Raw genomic sequence first — 26496 nt, 5'->3', positions numbered from 1 at the left:
AACATTTCAGTTACAACTCCAATCAAAAAAAGCCAATTACATCTGTTTGGGCAAGTAGATTATCCCTTTAATTAAAAATAAGTATAAAAAGAAGCACAAAATTGATCACAAAAAGATAAAAGTTTCATCATTTACCTATTATTTTCCTAGGATGTAATCACAGGTGCTTGGGAGCCAGAAGACTTCACTACATCACAGATTTACTGTATCCCAGTATAGAGAACGCAAAAGAAGAGATCAGTAAATACATTTCAGTAGTACAAAACCTGTTCCCCTTCTGCTGCAGCAAGAACACCACGCTGGAGAACTCCACTGAAGACTAAGAACTGGAAACTGGACAGCAATATAAAAAATATGGAAATATATATATATTTGCCCCTGTGGGAAATGGAAAGCAGCTTGAGAGATCATCAACAAGATGAAGCATCTCATTCCAAGTTTTGCTGCAGGAAGAACAAGGGATGGTGAGAAGGGAAGTGAGCTTCTCTAACAGTTCACTGGGGTTCAGAAGGGTCGAGCATTCCTGGCACTGGAGACAGAAGATGGAAAAGCAACACTCATTTAAAGAATATGTTTGAAAATACTCCTGATCAACCCCCAAAGACAAGAACCATGTGCTACCTACAAGCTGGAAAGACACCTTTGAGAAAGGACTTAAATTGGCAGAGTGAATTTTAAGCATTTTAAGGTACAAGGTGTCTTGATCAACACAAAAAAATTGTTCAGGCTTTTAGAACCAACTGAGGAGAGACTCGAGCATCGCTCCTCGCAACTGGAGCTCACAAACACCATGCGGGAGCACTGGGAAAGCTTCAGGAACATTTATTCCATGTAAAATCTCCAGGCAGAGCACACAATGACATTTCTCAGCATGACTCCCCCATGCATTTCCAGAGTCTGGAGATGATTCATATTTAATGTGTTTATGGTGCTGCACCAGGCAAAATCCTCCTTTTCCTGTCCCCTGAACAAAGACGCTGGAATTCAAGTAGCAAGCACAGAGAACAAGGTTTCCAGGGGTAAAAACAGATCTGTTCCCTCCCTTCTGTTTTCCAGAAGAACTACAGAATTAGAAGCTTGAGATAGCAGCTCAAAATCCCAGAGTTCTGTGAAATCATACTTGTCTGATATTCAGAGTGGGTAATGCCTCTTATGCCTGGATTAATGAATAGGAGATACACCTTTATTAACAAATTAATGAAAATCCAATCAGCAACATTCCATTTTCATACTCTTACAACTGTTCTGTAAATCATAAAACAAATTTCCAAATGGAAGAGGAACTAGAAGTCTGTCACTGTGAGGTCATCACTGCTAAAACCAGCCTTATCCTGCTCCTCCAAAAAAAACAGGAGTTAACTGCAGCAGTACTTCCAACTTATAATATGATTTATATGGGACAAAACCCCACAGCAAGGTGACAAAAAAGCCTTGAGCAAGCTGAATTTCAGCCAGATATTGCCTTACTTTGTGTTTCGGGAAGCAGAGAACAAGCCGTGTGAACTACTAGAGGAGTAGGAAAAAGCTCTGAACACTTTGGATCAATCCCTGTCACGGAATCCTCTCATTATCCAGAGTAATCAGATCTGCAGGGGAATTCTACATGGTGTGGCTAGCTGTTCAAATTAGCCCTTCCTTTTAAAAACAAGAGTAAATGAGATTACATACAGCCTTATGCAGACTGAACTATCATTTCCATCTCATTCCTAAAAAGGAAGGTTTTAAGGCAAGTAAGACCAGATTAAAAAAAAAAAAAAAAATTTACACAAAACTAGGGAAAAATTTCAGATACAGCACAAGAGGTTGCCAGTGCTTCCTCCTTACCCCGCTCCCCAAAAATCTGCCTACAGTCTGCTATTAAATATTTGATGCATGCAAATGATATTCAATCTTAATCTTTTGAAGTGTAAGTGTAAAATGTGTGTTTGTTTCCCTGTATAAGCACCTGGTTTGCACAAAGGCCAGGATAATTTTCCTGTAAAGACAACCCAGCCAGACCGCTCGTTACTACTCAAGGCAGGGTAGCAGACTGAAAGTGTGGTGGCAACTTCTCAAAGATGCTGCAGAAATCCCACAACAATTAAAGAAAATAGTAAACCACCCTTTTCTCTACCAAGGGGGTACAGCTACAGAAAGAACACAGAACGTGCCACATCCAAACCAGCAATGGAAACAAAACAGGTCTTTGCTCCTCTAGGGCTTTGCCTTCTTGGGTGGGGCAGTTTAAACAGAATTTTTAACACCTGTCACACCAGGCCCTTGTCCCAAGTCCCTCTCCAGGTCTCCTGAGGCTCCTCTAGGCACTGGAAGAGCTCTAAGGTCACCCTGGACCCTTCTCTTCTCCGTGCTGAAGAATCCCAGCTCCCAACTTGGTATCAGCTCAGTCTTTGTGACCCTCTGTGGTCTCTGACATTGGAGAATGTTGATAGGTGAATGATCAGGTCTTCTTTCAGTTTTAACAAGAAGCCTCAACGTTAATTTTTAAAGTTTTTCATTCCAGAGACTTGTGCTGCAGTTTAACCCGAACACACCTAATGAATGCGTCTCAGGTTTTTTAAAGGATCTGGACTGGCTGTTGGCAGATGCCAAATACCTGGAGGCAACAGACTTTTAGTTCCATTCAAGTTTAAGTCTTTTCTGTTAGGTACAGAATTAATTAGCAGTTCAGGCCTGTCTGTGGATTTAGAGTGTAACAGGGCTTGTGGGCTGTTTTTGTTCAGTTGCTTTGAGGATACACGTTTCTACAAGATTTGGTTGCTGCTGTCTGTGAACCAAACCCATCATTCAGCACCTTGATTTTAGAAATAGATGCCCAAATTATTTTTTTAGTAAGTGATATAAAAACATCAAATCCTTTCGATACAATAGAAGCCTCAAATTCTTTCAATGACCAAGTTCCACTGTGCACAGTTAAATCCACAGGTTCTCAGGAGAGGTCTGGCAAAACATGAATGGTGAGCAGTGCTGTAAAGTTTCTCTGAAAAACCTACAACCACTTCAGCTTCTGATCAGGATTCTGGGACCATGCAAATCTGGGAAACATTCTCACACAAACATTTAATGCGTATGAACTTGGAGAGAGAGCAACAGGAATAATGCAGCTATCTGAATCCTCACCCTATAGCCTTTTTTCTCCTCAAGCAACAATTCAACGCCAATTAGGAAGTGGAACATGACCTTGTAAGAAATATGGGGATCAAATTATGGAAAAAAAAAAACCTTATCGAGTGAAAGGAGACACATCTATAAAGGGCAAAATGATCCTTTTTCCCCATTGCACAGATGTGTACTAATATATACAAGTTACTGACAAGAATCCCAGATGCAAGCCAGCACTGAGGCTAATCTCCCAAATCAAAGCTTTGCCCTTAGATTCTCACTTTTTTACATTTAATGAAGATCAGTGAGAGTCTTTAAAGTCTAGAACATAACTGGGAATAAGAAAATGATGCAGATTAAAAGGTCATGCCTCTTTTTTATATTGTCAATTAGAAAAATAACTACAGTGGTCATTTACAGAGTTCCAGCTGATATACATTATATCCTCGTGTATTTGAGGACCTTTTACCACATCACACTAGAGATGTGTATGAAAGGAGTTTAAATACTACACTTCCTCAGGCCCCAATGGGAAACGTGACCTTTTCTTCCTCCTCACGTTTTGGTAAAAGCTTCATGGCCCAAAATGTCATTTCCCATTCCATTTTTATCCTAACTAGAATCCTGGTTTACAGTCAGTCAGCATTCTGCCTTAGTTCCAAACAGGGATTTATTCCCTTGGAAGACAGAGTGCATTCTAGGAGTTAATTGCCTGTGTGGCATAACAGAATACAGGAACAGCTAATTTATTTCTTATGGAGATGCACATATGAAACACAGCAACCATTAACATAAAACACCTGATGCTTTTGATCACCCAGCTGAATTATACCACCTACATTCTCCTAGAATGAACTCTGTTACTTCTCCACAAGCTCTTTTTTACACTCAGAACTTTGCCAGCACTGTTCATGTTGGCCAGAACGTCACAAACCTCAAGAAAACACCAGAATAAAGGAGAGTCCTTACCAGCAGCAACTACAGCTGGAGGCGGCGAACCGGCCTCACCACCGCTTGTTTGGCTCATGGATGCTATGGATGTTTCTCTGGAAGGTGGTAACTGCAGCTCCTTTGGGAGAAGGTCATAGACAGATTCTGTGGAACAAAAAGAACTTGATCAAAAAGTCACCCGTGTCCTACACAAGAAAAGAAATAATGTTTTTGCCTCAAAGATATGAACCATAACCCAACCCTTTCAGAACCTTTATAAAAGTTACAGTAAGTGCTTGGAAATAACAGCATGGAAGAAAGTTATTTCAGAAAACAAACAAACATTAAGATGCACATGCTGAAAACCGAAACAAAGGACACAAACTTGTTCAAACAAAGAAATAATTCATGAACTTCCAGAGAAACTGTTCTCATCCAGAACGAAGGGCTGAGGGCAGCACATCACGTGAGAATCTGAGACAAACCTGTTTTTGGAATTCCAACTGTGCAACTGACTTCCTAAGGGAAAAAAGCCAAATTTAGCACCATCACCCTAACAACATCCTACGGAGTCCTAGAATCACAGACTGGATTTGGGTGGGAAGTGACCTTAAAGCCCATCCTGTTCCACCCCCTGCCATGGCCAGGGAACCCTTCTGCTATCCCAGGCTGCTCCAAACCCCATCCAGCCTGGCCTTGGACACTTCCAGGGATCCAGGGACAGCCACAGCTGCTCTGGGCACCTGTGCCAGGGCCTGCCCACCCTCACAGCCAGGAATTCCTTCCCAATATCCCATCTAACCCTGATGTCTGGCAGTGGGAAGCCATTCCCTGTGTTCTGTCACTCCATGCCTTGTCCTCAGTCCCTCTCCAGCTCTCCTGGAGCCCCTTTAGGTGTTGGAAGGGGCTCTAAGATGCCCCCTGGAGCCTTCTCCTCTCCAGGTGAACACCCCCAGCTCTCCCAGCCTGGCTCCAGAGCAGAGGGGCTCCAGCCCTTGGATCAATGACCTCCTCAGGGGTTGCTCCAACAGCTGCATGTCTTCCCTGTGCTGTATTAATCCCATGGGGTTGATCTCTCTTCCTCCTTGTGTGTTACCCACAAGACCTCCTAAGGTTCCCTCCTAAGAGCTTGCTCCATCCTCTCGTTTTTCCAGCTCTCAAGTTAATTCCAGCCTCCTGTACACCTGCAGCCTTAGGTGTGCTCACCAGGGGTTTCAGGATAGAGATTGGGTGTCGTATTTTAGAACACATTTCAAGTAACTTGGTCTTTATCAATGAAGCATGAAATTAAAGATTTGCTCTTAAGGGTCTTGTGATCTTTGGGAATGTGCTTCAACTCTAATGCTGGCTTTTCCTTCCCTCCCTCTTTATCATATTGTTGGAATTATTCACAAAGATCAGAATTGTGCTGCTTGTGGATTACTGCAAAATCATGTGCTCCCTGAGAAAAAATTATCCTGTGGGAGTCTTGGATGTAAGCGTACCTCTAAAGCAATAGGCTTGACAGAACCTTCGCCACATTGGAGAGTCAAAAATAAATTTCTTAAACAAAAAAAATCCCCAAGAATCAGCCCAAAGAGACGAGCTCTCAATTACGCAAGAACTTGGGGTTTGGAAAGGAACTTTTGTAGTCAACTCTGAATATATTATGAGTCAGGACAGATGATGATGACAATTCGCTCCTCTCGGAGGATGATTTCTTGAGGAGAAAGGAATGGAAGTGTGTGTACATATTCAACTTACACATGAAATATAAAGCGTTCTATAGTCACCTGCAGACACACACTGTTGCAATCCCTCCTTTTGGAGCCCCTCACTAAACATTTGGAGTAGCAGCAGCCCTGAACATCTGCCTGCGATTCTCCTGTCCTGCTAACGGTAGAAGTGCCAGTGCCAGCTGGAGTAAAGGCTGGTGCTCATTTACAAGGGCTTGTAGAAACTGCTGCACTCATCTCTGAGGAAAGGCAAACTCAGCTGCTCCTTGTAGTACAACAGGAGCAAAAGTGAGAGCAAGTGTTACCTTCTAATCCCCTCCAAACCGTTCTGTCAATCTATGAACTCATGGCAGAAGGTGATGGTCAAATCCAAGCTTTCAGAGGAAAAACAACTCTCCTGGCTTTTCTTGCAATCAGATGCAGCTTCACAGTCTAAAACACATCATTACTGAACTGCAGTTCAACACTTTTCAGAGGAATCCCAAGTGCCTGGGTACCTTTAAGAAGTCTTGCTGCCACAATTCTACTCCACACTCATCAGACTTCAAATGAAACTTTGTGTTTTCACCTAAACACAGGCCAATGTTTATATATGCTGAACTATAAATAGCATTAAAGCAAAAACTGACAAATTCCAGAAACATGAGAGTTGTTGCAAGGAAACTAATGCTTCCCCAGAGGATACAGCTCGCCCCATGCCTCACGCTGTCCTAAGAGCTGAAGCTACCGCTCAGCCCCTCTCCATCACCACGTTTTACACGTGTGTGCACTCACCAATACTGAGAACGTTAAACTTCCTGCTAGAATTTTACGTTGATTCATGCAGAAAACACCCACTAAAGGCAAAGGCTGGTGCAGAAATGCAGTATTACATTTGGAGGCAAAAATAGCATTTCAGCATCATTACTTATTTCTACATAATCAGCAAGAAAAAGATGTGTAGACAGAATCCCTGCTTCCAGCAGCCAGCGCTGAATCAATGAGGAAGTTTAAGCTGCCTGACAGCACTAAGTGTCCTGTAATTCATTGCTGATTTCAATTCCTTTGACAAATACATCGGCTGACCCCAAGTTTCTAGGGTCTTTTTCCTGGAATAAGCTCCCTTTATACCCAACAATTAAACACATTTTCTCTCTCCCTACAGGAAGCAAGGAACATGTGTTTCAGGATTAGTGTTATTATGAACTATAAACAAGATAACACACAAACCAGATAACCAAACACTAGTGATCAGCCAAAAGTCCCACACACTCATTTCCCGACACAAATCCTCACCTGCATAAAGTTAATCAGTTATCAGACATTATCTACAGTAAACTTCCAAATCTCTTATCTTGCCCCAAAATATCTCGCCTAGACAAGCCCAACTTCACAAATTCTCCTCCCAAAACCAAGGACACACAGGGACAGGCAGATTTACAAAAAGTACTTTAAGTGTCAAATTTCTTCAAGTGCCCTTTATCCGATTATCCTGCCCTTATAATCTCTCATCTGAGATCAGCTGCTTGGAACTTTGATCTTCCTGCCAGTTGTACTGACAGTCCAGAAAATTCTATTTCACATGGTTATATGGACCAGAACCACACCAAACATGGGATCCAACAACACAGTACTTGGAAGTGGGAAAGAGAAGATTTTGCTGTGTACTACTTGGACCTGCACACAACATTCTGAATTTATACATTAGTAAAAAATAATCAAGACATTTAGGAAGAAATTGTTCCCTGTGAGGGTGGGGAGGCCCTGGCATGGGTGCCCAGAGCAGCTGTGGCTGCCCCTGGATCCCTGGAAGTGCCCAAGGCCAGGTTGGACGGGGCTTGGAGCAACCTGGGATAGTGGAAGGTGTCCCTGCCATGGCAGGGGGTGGCACTGGATGGGCTTTAAGGCCCCTTTCAAGGATCCCTTTCCAGGATTCTCTGGAATTGGGTCATTTCAGGTTAAAACAACTGCACAAAAGGTTGTCTGTGGCAGGGCCAGACACATGACCACCAGTCCACACAAAATACATCCTTAGGTCAACGTGGACCTGGATCAGTCCCAGCAGCTGGTGACAGGATCTCTGTCTTCGAGGGGGAGAGGAGAGGCCTTGGAAAGATTCAGGAAAAATAATGCTGAGAAGGTATAAAACAGAGGGTGTGAAACTGATGTGGTGATGCTGCAGTAGGAGTGCAAAAGGCTGGTGGTTTGTGATGGCAAACCAAATTCTACGAAGTCCTCCACCTCCTGTTTTACTCATTTCCCCTCACTGTACACACACAGTTACGCTCTTCTAGGAATGATTTTGAATTTCTGCACACAACCTAGCCAGGCTGAGTTACAGACCTGGGCCTACAGTGAAGTCTGAGTGCTCGGCCATCCCCACCAGCAGCAAATACCTCTGGAATTCCCACCTCATCCTCACAGCACCAAGGGACCTTTCAGAAACACAGCACACCTTGTGAGCTGCAACATCACATTCCTCCTCACTCACCAGCATGCTGTGATTCCATTTAAACTTTATTCTTAGGAACAGAGCAATTAAGCTTACAGGAGCAAAGAGAACACAACACAACTGCTTGGACATGTCCCGTACAAAGCCCTGCTTTTCCCAAAGAGTAGGTATTCCCAGCATGAAGAGTGCTCTCCCACCTCATGGAAAAAGTCTGCTCTAAAGCAGAAAACCAAGTACACAAGGATCCTCTATTCCACCACACGCAGCACTTTCTTCTTCTGGGCCGTGAATCCTCCACGACTTTCTGGCTGCACCTACACAGACGTTTCAGCTACACAGAATAAAAACTGTGACTTGTAGAAATTTAGTGCCCTGTTATCTTGTGTTGTGCTGGTACTGGCTCAGGGTGTTACAGAACCTCTCTGTCCTCAAACCTTTTGTGACACAAATTGAACCGAGATCCTTCTGGTTGGTTGACCAAATTGCTGCTACCTGTAACTCGGCACCTGGTGATGCTGGGAGCATAGAGACAAGGAAAAGAGCAGAGAATACCCAATTCCAATGTTTAAAACAACAGCAGCTCATTCACAAGGAATGCAGACATCCTCACTTTGCCAGGACCTCCAAACACTTTAAACACTATGGGATTTTCTTTACATACAGAAAAGATACCCCTAAGCTTTGCTACTCCTTATCAAAAGCTAAGCCATGTTACCGGGAACTGCCACAGCTGGAAGCCAAGTCACAAACCCGACAGAGAAGTTTGCTCTGGCCTGCAGGCAAGTGAGGCCATAACTAATGCACAGGGCCCTGGCTGCAGCTCCAACTCCAGCACCACTTCTCCAGGCTGTTCCCAGGCCCAGCCCTGAGGAGGCTGTTGGAATCCAGCCCCAGCTCTCCTCCAGCTCACCTGTGTCTGTCCCACCACTGAGACCTGCTCCTGGGACTTCACCCGCTGTAATGCCAGGGGCTCCTCCAGCAGCACCCCTTCAATCCCCACCCCTGGACTAACAGGTAATGACAGGTTCCCTGCTCCACAGAAATCGTGTGGAGAGCAAGATCAATACATGGGAGAAGATGAGAACCACCTGAGTTATCAGCACTAGCAGCAGAGATGGGGCATTTTCTACTTGCTGCTGACATTTTTTGCCCTTAAGCAAAGGTACATCCTGGAAATCCCTTACCACTTCCATGACCTCATGAACAGCAGCCAAGTTAATCCTTGTCTTTAATAAGCTCCCAGCACTGAATGGCTGCCCATTTGATCCCCACTGATACTCCTCTCCTCAACATGGTTTAATACCCGCACAGATTTGGCTGCTTCTTCCAAAGCCATTTCCTTGCTGCAGCACATGACAGTCACACCAGAGATTAGACAAAACCTTGGTGTCCTCCTCTAATCAGCTGGCAGCATCGGAGCAGAAATCTCTCCTAATGATGTTCACTAAGCTGATCAAAAAAACAAGCAAGTGAACAGGCCAAGAGAGTTGTTTATATGGAACTGAGATTAAAAAACAATTAGAAATCATGAAGTAGCAAGTAGCCTCTGCTGCATGGGGGACACCAATAAGGTGAAGTGAGTACACGTGCTCAGCAAATTAAAGAAACTATGAAGGAAACATAACAGCATCCATATTCCACCTCACCCCCACCAGGGATGCAAATTCAGCTTCAGAGCACCCGCACACATATAAAGGTCCTATGATGCTAATCTAAGACACAGTTTTGGGGGTAAGCCTGTATTACCCAGGCTCCAAATGTCAGTTTGTCACTCCTCACTCCAAAGGCCACTGCATTTTAATAAAACAATACGTGTGACTTAACATATTCCAGAAGTTTTTGGGTAAAAGCAGAATCTACTCCAGGCCTAAAAAATCAAGGCCTCTGCCAGAAGACCTTGTGGTTGTTTTATCTGCTTATCTTGAAGTTCAGTTCTACTCAGAATTTCAGTGTCCATAACCACCACAGCTTAGTGGTTGAGCTTATTAGAGGCCACTGATTCCACCACATTACCTTAGTTCACAGAGAGTTTTTAGAGAATGATGAAGGAATGGGGGAGCTCTAAATATTCAAAATCTTATCAAAGCTTCACTCTGTTAAAAGACATTCGTATCACATGGCCCTCAGGGATTTTTCTGTACACAAAAGCTTGGGTGTGGGAAGACTTTGAAGCAGATTATTTTGCCCATCAGGAAGAGCCTGTAAGACCCAGCTGAGGAACCCTCTGGCTCTTCACCCCAAGATAAACAGGTTTTCCTGCAGACCCCACAAACAGCACTGACTAAGTTTGGTTATTACAACACAGAATTCAGAGAATCCTGGAATGGTTTGGGTGGGAAGAGACCTTAATGCACATCTCATTAAACCCCCAGCCACAGGCAGGGACACCTTCTGCTATCTCAGGTTGCTCCAAGCCCTCTACAGCCTGGCTTTGGACGCCGTCAGGGATCCAGGGGCAGCCACAGCTTCTCTGGGCAACCTGTGCCAGGGCCTACCCACCCTCACAGGGAAGAATTTCTTCCCAATATCCCAACAGAATTCAGGATATATTTCAGAAAACTTGGGCCACCCCACTAGAGAGAGTTCACATCTCACAGTATGGCTGCTCTCCCTTCCTCAAGGCTAAACCAGGAGAAGAAACCTCAGGACCCACTGGAGTAACTCCTGCAGTGGAAATACACACTTCAGTACCCTTTAGGATTTGAGTGAGCAGACAGAACTGTTCCTCCAGCTGCTTTTAGAGAGCACACCCATAACCATTCCCTGCCAGGGAGTGACAGGGAATCTGTCCCCAGCCCACGGAATGTTTTAGGCACTGAGATGGCAATGCCGATAACACGGCTGGCACAGGGACCGGCACGGGGACCGCTCAGGGCACCCGGCACAGGGACGGCGTGGATGGAAGCCAAAGAAGGATAACAAGGATTCAGTAAGAAGCTCAACAGAGGAAGCTCTGAGAGTCTGAGAAAGGAAACTGGGAGAGAGACAAAGCTCAGTGCATAACCAGAACAGAAACAGACTGAGACAGGCACAGCCCAGACAGATCAGTGACCACTAAAGCACTTCCTACTTCAGTGCAGAGGACTTGTTGTTGTTGAGGTTTGAGCTTTTTCCTTTTTCTTTGTTTGGTTGTTTTTTCTGAGTACTCCATAGGTGATCCAAAGTCTCACTTGCACAAGTGAGAATCACCCATGACAAATCCAGGCCATGGCAGCTCTGCTTAAAGGACAGTAGAGATTTTTATATTATAAAGTTACAAGAAAAAAAAGGTTTGGAAGACATAAAGAACACACAACAGAGTAAATGAGCTTTTGTTCTGTATCTGTCAAAAGAGGATTTAGGACATATTATAGACTATCATACTCCTGCATTTCCTAACACCTTTCCAACTTCACTGATTTAACATCACAAGTTTGGCAGCAGGGAAAACAAGACAAACAGTCCTGAAAACAGGTTTAGGTTTCACATAGAGCAAAAAGGAAGGACCCCGCTTCAGCATACATACAGAAGATAAAATACAGCAACTGTTCAAAGAATCACAGAATCACTAAGGTTGGGAAAGATCTTTAAGAACACTGAGACCAAGTGTTAACACAGCACTACCAAGTCCCACTGAACCGAAGAGATACAGATTTGGATGGGATACTGGGAAGAAATCCTTCCCTGTGAGGGTGGGCAGGCCCTGGCACAGGTGCCCAGAGAAGCTGTGGCTGTCCCTGGATCCCTGGAAGTGTCCAAGGCCAGGCTGGACGGGGCTTGGAGCACCCTGGGACAGCAGAAGGGGTCCCTGGCCGTGGCAGAGGGTGGAACAGGATGAGCTTTAAGGTCCCCACCTACTCCAACCATCCTAGGATTTTGTGACACTTGTGACATTCTGTGACATAACTCCATGGCAAAAGCCAGAGAGCAAGAAGCAGCCCATAGGCAGTGAGGCTGAGCAGGAGGAGAACAGACACCCTAAAATATTTTACAGCTACTGGTCTAATCATTCCTATTTTTGCAAGAGCTGAAGCTGAGTTGTAGTAAGATCATAACTCACAAGACTCCCCATCCTATCTGTCTTACCCTAGTGCCAAATCCACCAAGTTACACTTACTAAAAATTGCTTTTATTTCATATTTTTGAGTATGTCTCAATACAATTAAACAAAGGACTCAATAAAAATTGAGCACGCAACCTAAAATACGTAAAGACTAATTAGCATGTTCTTCCTAACTGCCCAACTCTGCCCATGGATTTCCACACAGCTGTCAGATGCAGGTCCATCACCAGAGACTTGCCGTGCTGTCCTGACAGAGGAAACCAACTGCAGAGCACTGTTCCCTCTGTGTGCCATGCCACCCTCAGCGTATCTGTGATGGTGGAGCAGGGAAAGACTGGAAGCAGGTCTTCCCGCCAGCACTCCTGTTATTGTCAGCCCTGGCAGGGCTAGATTGCTGCTACAGCAACAGTGGCAGGTTTTCAAAGAAACTGCAGTGTATACAAGGATGTTTTACACAGCCAAACAGAAAATCTTCCTTCCAGTTCCCCCTGGCCTCAGACAAAAGCAGCAAACCCTAAATCAACAGGCTTCACGCGCGCGGAGGGAAAGGCAGATGCCGTGGGGCTGCCTGTGCTAGAAAACTTCAGGATTAAAAAGATGATGTTGGTGCAGCTCCGCTCTGCAGAATCCCCAGAGGATCCGAGTGCTCCGCGTTCATGACGTAGCACTGGGCACTAAAATTCAAATCTTGTCTGCAAATGCTGCTACTCCCTGAAATGCACATTCTAATGTGTTAGTGAAGGAGAGAGAGGAGTGTTCTGAAAAGCTGTTGTTTTAGAGAAAGATGATTATTAATGATAGATGACCAGCAATATATTATTAATGATTGAAGTCATTAACATTTGATCACAACTCTAATATCACAGAATCCCAGGCTGGTTTGGTTGGGATATGACCTTAAAGCCCATCTCATTCCAACCTCCTGCCATGGACGTGGATATCTTCTACCAGCCCAGGCTGTTTCAAGTCTCATCCAACACAGCCTTGAACACTTCCACAATATCATTATTTCTTGTACTTAAAAATAAAAATTTAAGCTAAAAGTTGTTTCTTGTATTTTTCTAAAGGACAAGTATTATTATCAAAAAAGGCAGTATTAAATAGGTAATTTTGCAAGCAATTCATAACCAGCTCCTGCACTATATCCCACCAAACTTCAGAAAAGTTGCTAATCTCAATATTCAGGATTCTGCACAGCAGGGTAGAGTTGAGAAATTAATCCTTTTAAAGATGAATTTCAACAACTGACAAAGGCATGTGTTAGCTGAATTCTATTTATGGCATTCATCCAAATATCAAATAAGGCTTTCCTGGCTGTGTTTCAGTCATCCCCATTCACAGCTCAAAGAGGACTTTATAAATGTAGACAGGCAGTATAAATCCTGGATCTTGTTTGCATCCAATTTTACACATATCAGAATGGGAGAACAGCATTATTTAGGAATTGTCACTTGAAGGAACAGACCAGTAATGACTTACTGAGACATCTATCCTATGCAGTTGTAAACTCCAGACAGAAACCAAAGAACATAAAAATATTCCTAAAATACCACTGTGGACAAGGCAGAGCAGCAGGCAGGCTGACAGAGCAGTAGGTACAAGAACACAGAATCGTGGAATCACAGAATCCCAGACTGGCTGAACTTGGAAGGACCTTAAAGCTCACCTCATTCCACCCCCTGCCATGGGCAGGGACACCTTTCACTAGACCAGGCTGCTCCAAGCCCCGTCCAACCTGGCCTTGAAATGTTTAAAGAAACCCAAATAACAGGCGATCAAAGAACATCAGTAATAGCTATTTATCAACCCCTTTAAAACACCTGTGTTGTTTCAAAAATCAAAGTTCACCAGAAACGATCAGGCACTTCCTTAGGTACAACGCACCACCCAAATTCAGGGACACACAGAATCCACCTGACCCACAGTCTACTGTTGTCTTACAACATTTCTCAGCCTGTACAGGTTTGCACCATTTTTTCTGATGGAGTTGTTTTTGTCATGTCTTACAATTGCTGTGAGCAAGAAAAGCAGCAGCAGCAACGAAAGACACAAGAGATTCTTCTGAGGCTGTACCACAATATGTAAGGTGAAGAACAAAAGGCATTCTGACGGACTTCCAACACACTGTGGCCACCCCTTGGATTCCGTATTTCATTACAAACCTGGATGCACAGGCTGTGCTCCTGTCCTAGTAACTCTCAACATGACATTCAGCATCTCGAGCCCACAAAGCACCTCCACGCCTCCCTGCCTTTGCTCCCATCAAAAGGTGTGTTCTTTCATCATCACCAAGACTGAGAAATGTTCGTGCTTCCTACCATCACTTTGCTTTCTACTGCTAACTCAACTGTTTGATGATGAACACTGTTCTTCAAACCACAGGCAATGTTCAATGCAGAGCACTCCTGCAACAACTACTGCACCTGGAAGAGATTCCTCAGGGAAATAAAGATGGAGAAGGCTCAGGGGGATCTTATCCACGTGTGGAAATTCCTGACAGGAGGCAAGAGGGGCTCCTCTCAGCGGTACCCCATGACAGGACAAGAGGCAATGGGCACCAGTTAAAACACATTAAATTCCATCTGAATTATCTTATCCATGAAGACAGCCAAGCACTGGCTCAGGTTGCCCAGGATGGTTGTGGAGTCTCTGTGAGTTCAGTCAGACCCTGCTGGGTACGGTCCCAGCACCCACTCCAGCACCGATTCCATGATCTCCAGAGGTCCCTGCCAGACCCAAGGGCTGCGACTGAAAGCTGGCACTGCTTCCACAAGACTCACCCACATCCTCCCCCACCACCAGAACATCTGACTGTTTTCAGAACTTTAACCTAAATCAGATTCCTGGGCTCTGCATCATTTACTTGTGAGATAAAACCAAGACTATTAGAAACTGTAATTATAAATTCCTCAGTAAATCTGCTTTAATAGGGATACACATTCCAAGGAAAGCTGCCTTTTTTCCTCCCTAAGAAACAAAACATACTCAAGTATTAGCAGACCTCCTCATTCCTAAACTGAAAACAGAGTAAACTTTAAATGAAATACAAGTCTTTCCTCACCACATATATAAGCAGACTGTGGGATTTCTTGCTGAGTCCAAAAACAAATCAAGAGTCAAAAAAGGACTGCGTTAAAGTCCAGATACTCCCATTCTGTCCCAAATAGTAAGGATTTACACATCTCCACACTACAGGATCCTCGCTGCAAAGGCAGAAAACTGTCACTTAACAGAAGCTCTGGACTCTGCAGCTGATTATTCCCCAATCACCCCATGGTGCTCCTATCCAAACTCACCGACTCTTCTGCTGAGTGAATCCATACGCACAAAAAACATCAGGCTTCCACACAATGAGGGACTGAAACAACTGGATGTACTGTCAGTTTTTCTCAACGGGAATGGAAACGCCAACATTTGGAAACTTTTTAGGACTGTCTTTAAACCTCTCTCTTCCATATCTTCACCCTGTCTGGGCACTGACAGGAGCCACTGTCCATCTTCCCTGTCTGCCAAACCTCCCGACCTTCACCACAACTCAGCCTGCTTTTAGGGCCAAAACCTTGTGTTTCTTCAGCACATCACATCAGTTTCATAAACTTTGTAAGGCAACCCCAAATTCTTCCTAGTTATTTACAAAGCAACCATAAAACCTTTCCAGATGCTGAAGGGACAAGTGATGGAAGGGATTGGAGAATAATTACAGAGTGTATTTATGTAAACAGTGACAACATTCCTCAGTCTAGTTGAGCGATATTCGCCTCACAGATGCCTCAGAGCTATACAATATAGTAAAATAAAGTACCTCAAGTTGGACATTTACATTTTAAACACTGCTGAAGCACTGCTTGCTTTGCAAACAGCAGTTACTGGAGATTTTACTGAGTGTCCACTAGCACTTGCTATTACTACACAGTTCAAAGTTGTATCTGAGAGTTTGTTCAAAGCTGGATCTGAGAGTTTGTGTCAGTCAGTTCCTAAAACAATTGCTAATGACAAACTGGCCGGACTGTTCAGCCTCATCAGTTTACTCTCTACATACCCACCGAGATAACACACGTGATAACTGCAGAGACATGACCACACACCTTACTTCACCTGCACTTTGGCCACTCACCAACTCCTGCTGGCATTCACCAGCATTCTACGCCTCAAAATTAGCTCAGGCCATTGCCTTTTTGTATAAAATGAAGCATTAGTTCTCCTTCACTTTCACCATCCCCGGAGGTGTTCAAGGAATGAGTGGACATGGCAATGAATGCTCTTGTCTGGTCAACAAGGTGGAGATCACGCAAAAGTTGAACTCAACCTTAGAGGTCTTTTCCAAGCTAAAGGATTCTGTGAAATGCACTTCATATAAAACTATATAACCTGTGTACCAGTGCAAAAGTCAGATAAAGGCTCCAGGATGCCAATCATTTTTAGTGACAGATACCAAAAGGTAACCATGCTGTTGAAAATTTATAAATAAAGGTCAGATGCTTCATAAAGAAAATGAAAAAATCTTAACCTACAAACTCAAATGTATGATGAGAAAATTCTATTTCTTGACAACACTAATCTGCAGTACAGAATCACAGAACCATGGAATGGTTTGGTTTGGAAAGGACCTAAAGTTCATCTCATTCCACCCCATGCCATGGGCAGGGACACCTTCCAATAGGCCAGGCTGCTCCAAGCCTCGTCCAGCCTGGCCCTGGACACTTCAAGGGACAAAAAATTGGGCAATGTATGGAGATTCTCTAACAGAAAAAAAAGCTACAACTTTCAGAGAAGGACGAAGTATCCAAAACAAGTAAAACTGACAGTCAAATACTCTAACTAGTCTTAGAACCAAAGAACCACACATTTCTTCACAGAAAGGGCTGCCCTGCCTGTCCAGGTCTCAGCACGAGAGCATAGGCACAGCAAATGCTACAGAAGGCACAATGCAAGGAGCATTTCTTTCCATGGCAGAGCCAGTTCAGCAGTTTTAGCTCATCTGGTCCCACCTCCACCACTTGATCCCAGGGCTCCAGAGCCCCCCTTTCCTGCCGTGACACCACTCCTTGTGCAGCTGCACAGTAACTAGACCAGGAAGCAGAACAATGTGAGAAAATCCGATCAAAAGTACAATATCCCCATTCTAGATCAGTTTCCCAATCCCATTCATCTCCCAACCACAAACAACAATTGTGCTGGCACGATTCAGAGCACAGTCCATGGGTGAGAACAGACGGTGAGGAAAAGGGGCTGTTCAGACAGCTCTGCCACCAGAATATTCAAATTACACCCTGGAAAGCTGTGAATTCAAAGTCCTCCCCCTACTCCCAGCACCACACAATCATCTTGCAGCAACACATTCCAGGGTTTTGTTTTGAAAGCCAATAAAGGAGGAAGATTCCAAGGAGGAAAGGACATTTAGGAGGCTGACACACAAGTTACAGAACTTCAGTTGAATCCATTTTGGTTAATTCAGAATGTTTTGGGGGCATTCTGGCAGAGGTGCAAGAGGTGGATGTAGGGATCCATCCCTCACGGAACACTCAGCACGGTGCATCCAACGTGGCACCTTCCACCAGCTACAAAAAGAAGATAAAAATTGCTACAAAAAGAAGCCAAGTCTGATTTCTATTCCTAAAATCCACTAGTACTAGTTCTAAAGTTCTACACTATTTTTATAAAGCATCTTTTCCAACCCTCTTCGATAATTTAGTCACTGTCTTACTAGAGTTATCCCTGGGATCACAGGAAGAAAAGAGTTCTGGTAAGGAAAAAGAAAAATCACCAAACTCCACATTTTGTATCCCAATTCCCAGCAAACACAAGAGGATTACAGTCAGTTCACATTCACGCATGAAGAACGTTTGAGTTTTGGTTATATGACATTTTTAGGGCAAAAGAGCTATTTATCAGAATACTAACATTCTTCTTGTTGCTACCAAATTCCAGGAAGTCTCTCAATTTTACAGTCACTCCATTGTGGAAAGCAAAATGTGGGACGTGAATAAAAACTTCTAACTGCACTTGTGCTACAGTGCAAAAATGCCATTTTATTAGTACACACACATTATTGGGAAACTCAAAATGAATGTATTAGCTAAATTAATCCCATGTTTAATCAGATTTGGTCCCTGACATCTGATGAACTGCTTTAATTACAGGTTTTCACCTCTGCTGCTTCCAACGAAGAGCCAACTTTGCTCTATTCGAATGCTGCAGATGATATTCAACCACAGGACAACCAGCCTCGAGGTTTTAGGTTTTATGCTCCAGTGATTTTTCTACTACATTACTAATCTGTATGCACATTTGGGTTGGTTTATTCCAAAAGGGACAGTGTGTTATGTAAAGATGGGAAAGAAACATACTACAGCCTAAATATTTTCAGCAGGAAGTGATGCATATTTTTTTTATATCTCCATTAACTTCTTAGCAGGAGAGGTCATCCTTCTGCAATTGTTGCAAAGCATTTCTTAATTGATTATACATTATTTAATATTGACTATACATTAGAAGACTGGTTTTAGTCCTCCATACAAGGCAGCTCCTCAGGGTCTGTGGGATGAGCTCCTGCAACAGGCCTTGGAATCCACACTTCCCATTTCTTTCACTTTTAAGAGCTACAACCAATATATGAAACATTTAGAGATCCCACTGCAGAGGCCTGCAAGTTCAGTACAGTTTCACTATCATTTTAAGCCAATATGAGCTGCTGAAAGAACTAGTCCCACCTTTCCCCAAGGCCAGTTTCCACATGTCCCTTCCTTGAGTCAGCACAAGCCATTCACAAAGACCCACAGCAAACACACAACACTCACCCCATTAAAAATCAGCATTTCTCCTCCCCTTTTCCTTTGGGAAAGAATAAGGGAGAAGCTGATTTAATTTTAACACGATCAGCTCTCCAGTCCAGCTCACTGTGGCCACGTCAGAGTTGGCGTGAGCAGAGCCACAAGGAAAAGAGGAGCGCACAGCTGCCTGAACTGTGCACGTGGGAATCCACTGGGGCTGGAGCTGCTCGTGGAAACACACCTACAGGGGCAAACACTGGAACATAAAGTATTTAGATACCCTAAGAAAAGACTCCGCGTCCCAAGATACGCATAAATGAAAAGAAATGACTCGAATGAGTTACCGGAGCAGAGTTTACGTTATCGACTCTCACTGCGGGGTGAGTTTATATTACCCACGCACACTCACCTGAGGTGTGGCAGCTTTTAGTTTTGTTTAACTTTTGTTTTTTTTTAAAAAGAACATGAAAACAGAATTCTTAACTGAGATGGTGGTGCAAGCCAAAACTTTTAACACATGGTGGGGGGACAGGCTGATGACACAAGTCAGTTTGTCCAGAGAAGGGGAGAAAATACACCAGAAAAAAAAAAAAAATCACACTGCTAAAAACTTCAGTCACTGGGTTTCCAAACATAACTTTGCTATTTTTTTTAATCGGTGCACGAAGACTCTGCCACTTTAACTCCACCAAACCGAATTTTCTCGGTCAGAAACCCCAGCAGCTCTGCAGACCACCCCAACCTGAGCTTCCCCCAGCAGCTCGGAGCTCCCCAGCGCCCATCGGTCGGATCCCAGCTCCCAAGGCCGGGATCGCCAGCCACAAGCACCCGGAGCACAGGAATGCGATTGAGAGGAGAGGGACTGGCCCCAGTTCAACCTGGGGCTGGATTCCACCCGCGGGGAGCCTGCGCCGCTAAAAGCAGAGCAGTTATAAGAAACTAGTCGCTCTAACACACCCTCATCATAAATGCATATTTGTGGTTCTCTCACTGTGTTCAGACCTTTCCCTTTATCTCATCAGTTGTATCTGTACCCTGAGCCAGAGCACTTGTCCACGGGATAAGTTTATCTGTATCTATCTAGGAAAAAAAAAAAAGTACACTGGAGCGTGTTCTGATCAGTCAGAGAACCAGTAACGCCTTTTCCCAAATTTCGGCTAAAATCATACTCATAATCACTTTGCTATTCATTCTCAAGAAATACATTCATTGGTTCTGAAGTTAAATTGCATTCCAACTTATCATCTCCTTGATCTTTTGTGGTGACAAAGCATGAAAAGCAAAACTTGCTTTAACCTCTTCATAACCCTTCTGTGCGTTATACACCTCTGCCATGGCATCTTGCTTGGATCGAGCAGCTCGCTGTGACCACAACATCCTTCCCTCGACCTCTTCCAGCTCTGAACCCACATCTATGCACCAGAAGAAAAATACACTCTTGATTAATCAGTTTGAGACTCTCTTCCAACCTGAAACACTCAACCATTCCATTAAATACAAAAAAAAATAAAGAGAATTCATAGTAAGATTGGGCAGGTCAAAAGTTCTGCTCAATTAACAAGTCCTTGAAGTAATTTTGTGACTTTTATTTTCAATGTGTTACAAACTAACAGTGCACTCTTCCCAAACTTCCAGGAGGAGAAATCATAACTTCAATGGGGTTTATCACCTGTATTTATAATTTAATTACCCTGTTCCAAAATACTCTTCCTACTGCCGGTACAAGGACTGAAACCAACTGGAACACCTTGTCCTGGGTAACCAGAGAGCCTTGAGCCCCTCTAGTAACACCCTAAAAAAAACCTACAAGCTACCAGTGATAACTTTAAAGAGAGAGACAATTACTCTGAGCAGTTTGAGAGCTTCCAATATGTACTTTAAGTCATTAAAGGTTTTATTTCATTATTCTTTTTATTTCTTATACTTTCATCTCTTACCAACACACAGCTCCAAGTTAATGACTACATTATAGTCCTAAAAAAATTAAATCCTTACTGCTAACCATGTTAATGCTGTAACAACATTAAACTGGTTTAAACCTTCAGGGTAATAAGAGACTTTTCCATTTATTTCGTCATACGGCCCCAAAATTGCTCCCCTCACCAGCAGTACTGTGGGCAGGTGTGTGCAACAAACTACTAGCAAACTACTAACTGGTACTTCTAGTATCACAAACTAATAGTAGAGGCTTTCAAGTCTTTTAAACACGACAAAATTAGTTAAAAACTCTGTAGCACTTAACACTTGTCCCGATGGACTTAACCATGTTCACGTGCACTTGTGAGAGCTCAAATTCGGTATTATGAAAACAGAAATTAGTCTACTTTACTTTTAAACCCACTCCATCCCCTCCGGGTCCAACTCCCCACAGACAGTGCGGCTTTAGCCCGGTGCACGGGGATAACGCCCGGAGATGCTCCGAGCTGCCGGCACCGGGACCCAGGAGGCTCCGCTTCCCGGGCTCTGCGCTCGTTTTCACCCCAAACCGGGGCATTCCGCCCCAGCCACCCGAGCCTTCTGTTCCACCGAACCGCGCTCCCGGGAGACTTTAATAAGCAGCTCTGGGGGTCCCCACCCGCCCGCGCTCCGCGTTAGGTCCCGCTCCAGGCCGGAGCGTGTCCGTCCTGGAGAGCAGAGCCGGGGCCGGGAGGGGCCGGGAGGGACCGCGGGAGGGACCCCGGGCGGGCCGCAGCCCCCCGCCGCCGGCCCCGCCGCCGGAACCTGTCGGGACACATTCTTGCGGCGGCCGCGGCCGGGCCAGGAATGCGGCCGGGGGAGCCGGGGCGGCCCCGCGCGGCCCCGGGGCCCCTCCGGACGCGCATCCCGGGGCGGGGGCGGCGGGCGGGCGATGCCCCGCGGGGCCCGGGGCGGCCCGGAGCGCGGGCCCGACGGTACCGGCGCTGCCCCCGCCCCCCCCCCCCCCCAGCGCGCCGCGGTCACTCACCCTTGGAGTAGAGCGATTTGGGGGACTCGAGGTCGAGGTCGGCGCTGAGCAGAGAGATGAAGTCCGAGGGCATCGCAGCTCCGCGGCCCGGCGGGGGCGAGGGGGCGGCGGGAGGAGGGGGGGCCGGGCCGGGGGGGGGGGAGGGGGGGGCGGCGCGGCTGCCTCCGCCGCGCGCGGAGCGGAGCGGAGCGAAGCGGAGACACGGGCCGGGGGAGCGCGCGGTGCGCACGGCGGGGCCGCTGCTCGGCGGGGCGGGCGGGCGGGCGGTCGGGCCGGGTCAGCGGGAGCGGGCGGCGCTCGCAGGGCCGGTGTGCAGCGGAGCGCGCCCGACGCCGCTCCGAGCCCGCTGCGCCTGCGCGGGGCACGGGAGGGGCCGGCGGGGAACGGCGGCGGCGGCGCGGCCGCTCTGCGCGTGCGCGGGGGAGGGCGGGGGACCGGCGGGGGCGGGACGGCCGCGCGTGCGCACGCGGGGCCGCGCGGGGGAAGAGTCTGGAAGGGGTGGGGGGGCGCGGCGGACCCTCACGGGCGGACCCCTGCCCCTGAGGGGAGCCGGGCTGAGGGGAGCCCCTCAGCGGAGCCCCCCGCGATCGGGGACCCAGGAGGGCCCTTCAAGGGCAGCCCCAGGATGGACTCTGAGGGGAGCCCCCCGGCGGGAGGGGGCCGGGCTGGTGCCTCTGGGGAGCGCCCCGGCGTGAGGGCAGCAGGGAGGGGCCCCTTGCGGGAGCCCCCGGGATGGTCTCTCGGGGAGCCCTCAGGGGGAGGGCGGCAGCAGACGGTGCCGCGGCCGGGGCTGTGCCTCAGGGGGCTGTGCCCGACCGTGCCCGCCCGGTGCTGGCGGTCGTGATGACACCCCGCGGATCGGCGCCGGCTGTGGTGCCACCAGAGCTCCCTCCACCCGCAGGGCTCTGCCGGGGAAACCCACAAGGCAGAGCTGCCAAACCCACTGGCGGATATTGTCCCAGAAAAACAGCTACTTCCAAATAACATGGAAATGCAAAAGCAGTGTCAGCGGTGCGTTATCATTGACACGGGTGGCAGCTGCCTTAAGGCACAAGTGCCCCACATGTGGGGAGCACTGAGTTCTTGAGAGGGAGTTTGGGAGTCCCTTTTCCTGAAAGGTGTAAGAAGGGGGAGGAGGTGTGGAAAGGTGTCTCGCACAGGCGTACAATTATTTTTCCAACGTGTCCAAAATCTGCTTTGAAAGTGGGGAAAGGATGGGAAAATAAGAAGGGCTGTGTGTGAATGGATGGAGGTGCCAGGCGAGTGCTTAAGCTGTGAAAAATGGAGGCGGAAGGAGCTGTGAACAGCTGCCGCGTGCCTCCGGCGCCGCACAGGGTCCAGTTTCCCTGGGACACCAAAAGGTTGGCTCCTGTCCCTCCTGCTGCCAGCTCCTTGCCAGTCCGCTCTCGGATCCCAGCGAAATCTCCCTCTAAAAACACTCAGTAGCTTCCATGCGCTCGCTGCAGCCTAAGAGCCAGTGAGGAACCCTTGAGCCCCATGCCCCACTGGCCAGTCGGGATGGCCACGCTGGTGTCCTCACCAAGCACTCGACCACTGTCCCCCGTTTGTGACACCACTGAGTTGGTCCTTGGAGCACGGGCGCTCTGTTCTGCCATGTCACCCTGTTCTCCACGTGCCCTGCCCGCAGGGTGCCAGGCAGTGCCCGTGGTGTCAGGGTGGGACACGCGTGGTGTCCGTGTCTCACAGCCCTGGCAGAGCAGTGGCAGCTGCGCGGTGCGTGGTTGGTGGCATTTGAAGTCGGTTTCTCTTTCATCCCAGACAAGCTGCTTTAATTCCTGGAGCTGTCCTGGCTTTTCATCTCCTCCACCTGACTTCACTCATGACGTTGCAGAAGGGCACAGGACTCCAGTACCTCTATGGATTTCATCCCTGTCAATCAGCCGTCGCAGCTGGTGACCAGCCCCTGCCCAGAGTGTGCCATGGAAGTCTCCCAGACCCTTCCCTGGGCAGTGACAGCCGAGATGCAGCCGTCCTGGTGCCCAGGAATACTCGGTCATGGCACAACCGCAGTTCTGCTGCTGTTTCAGGGTGCTCAGCACAGCTCACCCATGCATTGTTCAAATCAGGCACAAGTGTCCTCCCTAGTTAAAAGTCTTCCAAAAGGGTCTGCTGTGATCACTGAGTCCCTCTGCAAAATGTCTGGGAATGGGGCAGCCAGAGCTCCCCTGTGCCATGGCCCCACAACCCTCACAGGGAAGAATTCCTTCCCAATATCCCTGGCAGAATAAGAATTCCTATCCCATTGTCCCCTCTGGCAGTGGGAAGCCATTCCCCCTTGTCCTGGCACTCCAAGGTCCCTCTCCAGGTCTCTCGGTGCAGACATACTTGGGACAGCTGAAGGGAAAGGTTCCCCTTTGGCAATCTCAAACCTGACAAATTCAGGGGAAAGGGGGATTCACCTGTGCCAGGCAGGGATTGCCCTGCCTTGCAAGGGAGGCAGAGCAACTGCTATGCAGGCACCACAAAACTGAATTGTTTGGGAAGCATCAAGGGAAAACAATGGAAGACTGTGCTATACTCACCTCCTGTCTGAGTGATGAGGAAGACAGAGGCTCCTGGAGAAGGTGCTACCACCAGATGGGCTATGGCGGGGAAGGAAAACAGATCTCAGTCCTGAAAGGGAAGTGGCAGAGAGAGCAGAGACAGAGTGCTCAGGGATGGAGGAATTCAGGATAGAGAAGGTGCCTTTGGGAGGCACAGGCATTCATGGCTGGGCAGTGAAAGGACAGTGCCGAAAGCCCGGGCACTGCTGGCCCAGCAGCAGCAGCTCCACGACAGCTGCTGGAGAGTGTTTGGCTGTGAAGAGCTTTGCAGAGTCCTGGGAAGGGCAGAGCTGGGACAACACAAATAACAACACAGAACGGGGGTCAAAGCAGAGAAAAAAGGAGTCCTGGTGCTCCGTGGAGCGAGGCAGGAGCAGCCTGGCTGTGCAATCCCACCTGTGCTCACCCAGCCTGGGGGAACTTCCAAAGCACTGCCCTGGTAACAGCTGGAAAGGAGAGAGGCCCTGCCATTCCCAGCATTCCAGGACTGGGAGGCTATGGACAAAGGCCAAATTTGGAGAAAGAATTAATAATTTCTTTTTTTGGGGGGGAGGACCAAACAGTCCTGGACAATTAGAATTTTAAAGGACTAAATAAATGATTAGTCAGTCCATGGTGCAGCACAGAGCAGCAGAACTGGGGGGAATAACCACACCAAGGCAGGTCAATAAAGCACATGAACAAGGTTTCCTGGGATCCAGTCAGAGCCATAAAACTCCTCTTGTGGGCCCTAAAACATGGAAAAGCCGTGGGAGGAGGCTGCAGTGGTTCTGTGTCATTGAGGTATTTTCTCTCTTTATTATAAAGTTCCTCTTCCTGCAGAAGCAGCCGGAGAGCAGCAGGTGTGAGGGGGAAGGAGCCTAAACCGCGATCATGGGGACAAATTAGCAGGTGCCTGCAGAATATCACTAACCCCGTCTGCGATTCCGGAGCCTACGTAGGTGTTTTATTTTCGAGCAGTGTTAGAAAGACTGTCAGAAAATAATTAGGCTCTGTCAACAGTTCCCCTATTCCCAGATTACTTACGACTTCCTGATTCATTAGAGCTGCCGAGGCTGGCAGGAAACCTGTTTTATAGTAATTTCTGTTAGCGGTGTCCCTGGAGGAGAGACAACACGGTGCGGGTGACACCAGCGTGTGACACCAGCGTGTGACACTGGCGTTGACTTCGCCCTCGTGATGGAGGCACCGGGCCCGTCGGGGTTGTGCAGGGCAGTTACAGCTGACAGGAGACACTGTCCTACTCTGTCCCCATGCTGGTGACAGGGAACAGGACACTTGGCTGCGGGGCCGACGCTGGGCAAGGTCCAGCTTTAGGTGCACGGGATTTGCTGGTGTCCTGAAAATGTTCCTGGTTTGTGAGGGTTTTAAAAACACAGGGGACACGTAAGTCCCGGGAACGGGGTCTTTCCATTTAATCCTGGAATAAAGCCACCGTAGCCTCCCTGTCCCAGAGTGGGAGCTGTCAAACACAAGTTGGCTGTGTCAGGACTCTTCTGAGACCCACTGGCCCCTGAATTTTACCATCTCTGTCTCAGACACCCTGCAAATCCTCCTCAGTGCTTGGAGGAGCAAGACCATGCATAGTACTGACCCTGCAGTGCTTGGAAGCAGATTTAAAAATAGTTCTTAAATCTTCTGTTTATTTCTCTGATTTTTGGATCCAGTTCCTCTAGATCAAAGATAAATAAAGTTTACAGTGAGACAGTGCTTGCCAAGAACACAAAGCCCAACCTTCCTCCCCAAAACTTGCACTTCCCACTCAGTTCATGCCCTTTTTCCCTACATTATCTCAGCTAAAATCCAGGACCAAAGCAGATGTTCCCATTGATTTCCCATGCCCTTTTCCCCAGTCAGCACCTTGCTGACCTCCGGCTCCCTCCTGTGAGGCTCCAACCAGGTACTGCTGCCCTGAGGCTGCTTATGGTACTGTGTGATCCATAATTAGGCAAATTTTAAAAGCCCGATTCTGCTGACAGCCACGGGAGTGGGATGTTACAT

The 26496-nt window shown here is 47.0% G+C and overlaps 1 protein-coding gene across 7 annotated transcripts in view; it reads right to left on the bottom strand.

The window, feature by feature from the left end:
• Window positions 1-22083, bottom strand: part of NFAT5 (nuclear factor of activated T cells 5) — a 49902-nt gene extending 27819 nt beyond the window's left edge. For 4 of the 7 annotated variants that reach the window (XM_068203276.1, XM_068203278.1, XM_068203277.1 and 1 more), the window contains exons 1-2: window positions 21932-22083; window positions 4069-4194 (exon numbers count right to left, since the gene is read on the bottom strand). In XM_068203276.1, coding sequence (XP_068059377.1) covers window positions 4069-4194; window positions 21932-22004 — 199 coding nt within the window. In that variant the 5' untranslated portion in view covers window positions 22005-22083. Of the gene's footprint in view, window positions 1-4068; window positions 4195-21931 lie in introns of those variants that run through there. The other 3 variants (XM_068203281.1, XM_068203284.1, XM_068203285.1) reach the window with 2 other exon arrangements.
• Between the last annotated feature and the right edge of the window lie 4413 nt (window positions 22084-26496).

This window comes from Anomalospiza imberbis, chromosome 12, assembly GCF_031753505.1.
Source record: "Anomalospiza imberbis isolate Cuckoo-Finch-1a 21T00152 chromosome 12, ASM3175350v1, whole genome shotgun sequence".
NCBI lineage: Eukaryota > Metazoa > Chordata > Aves > Passeriformes > Viduidae > Anomalospiza > Anomalospiza imberbis.
The sequence above is the reverse complement of the archived record's forward strand: the minus strand, read 5'-3'. Positions and strand labels throughout refer to the sequence as shown.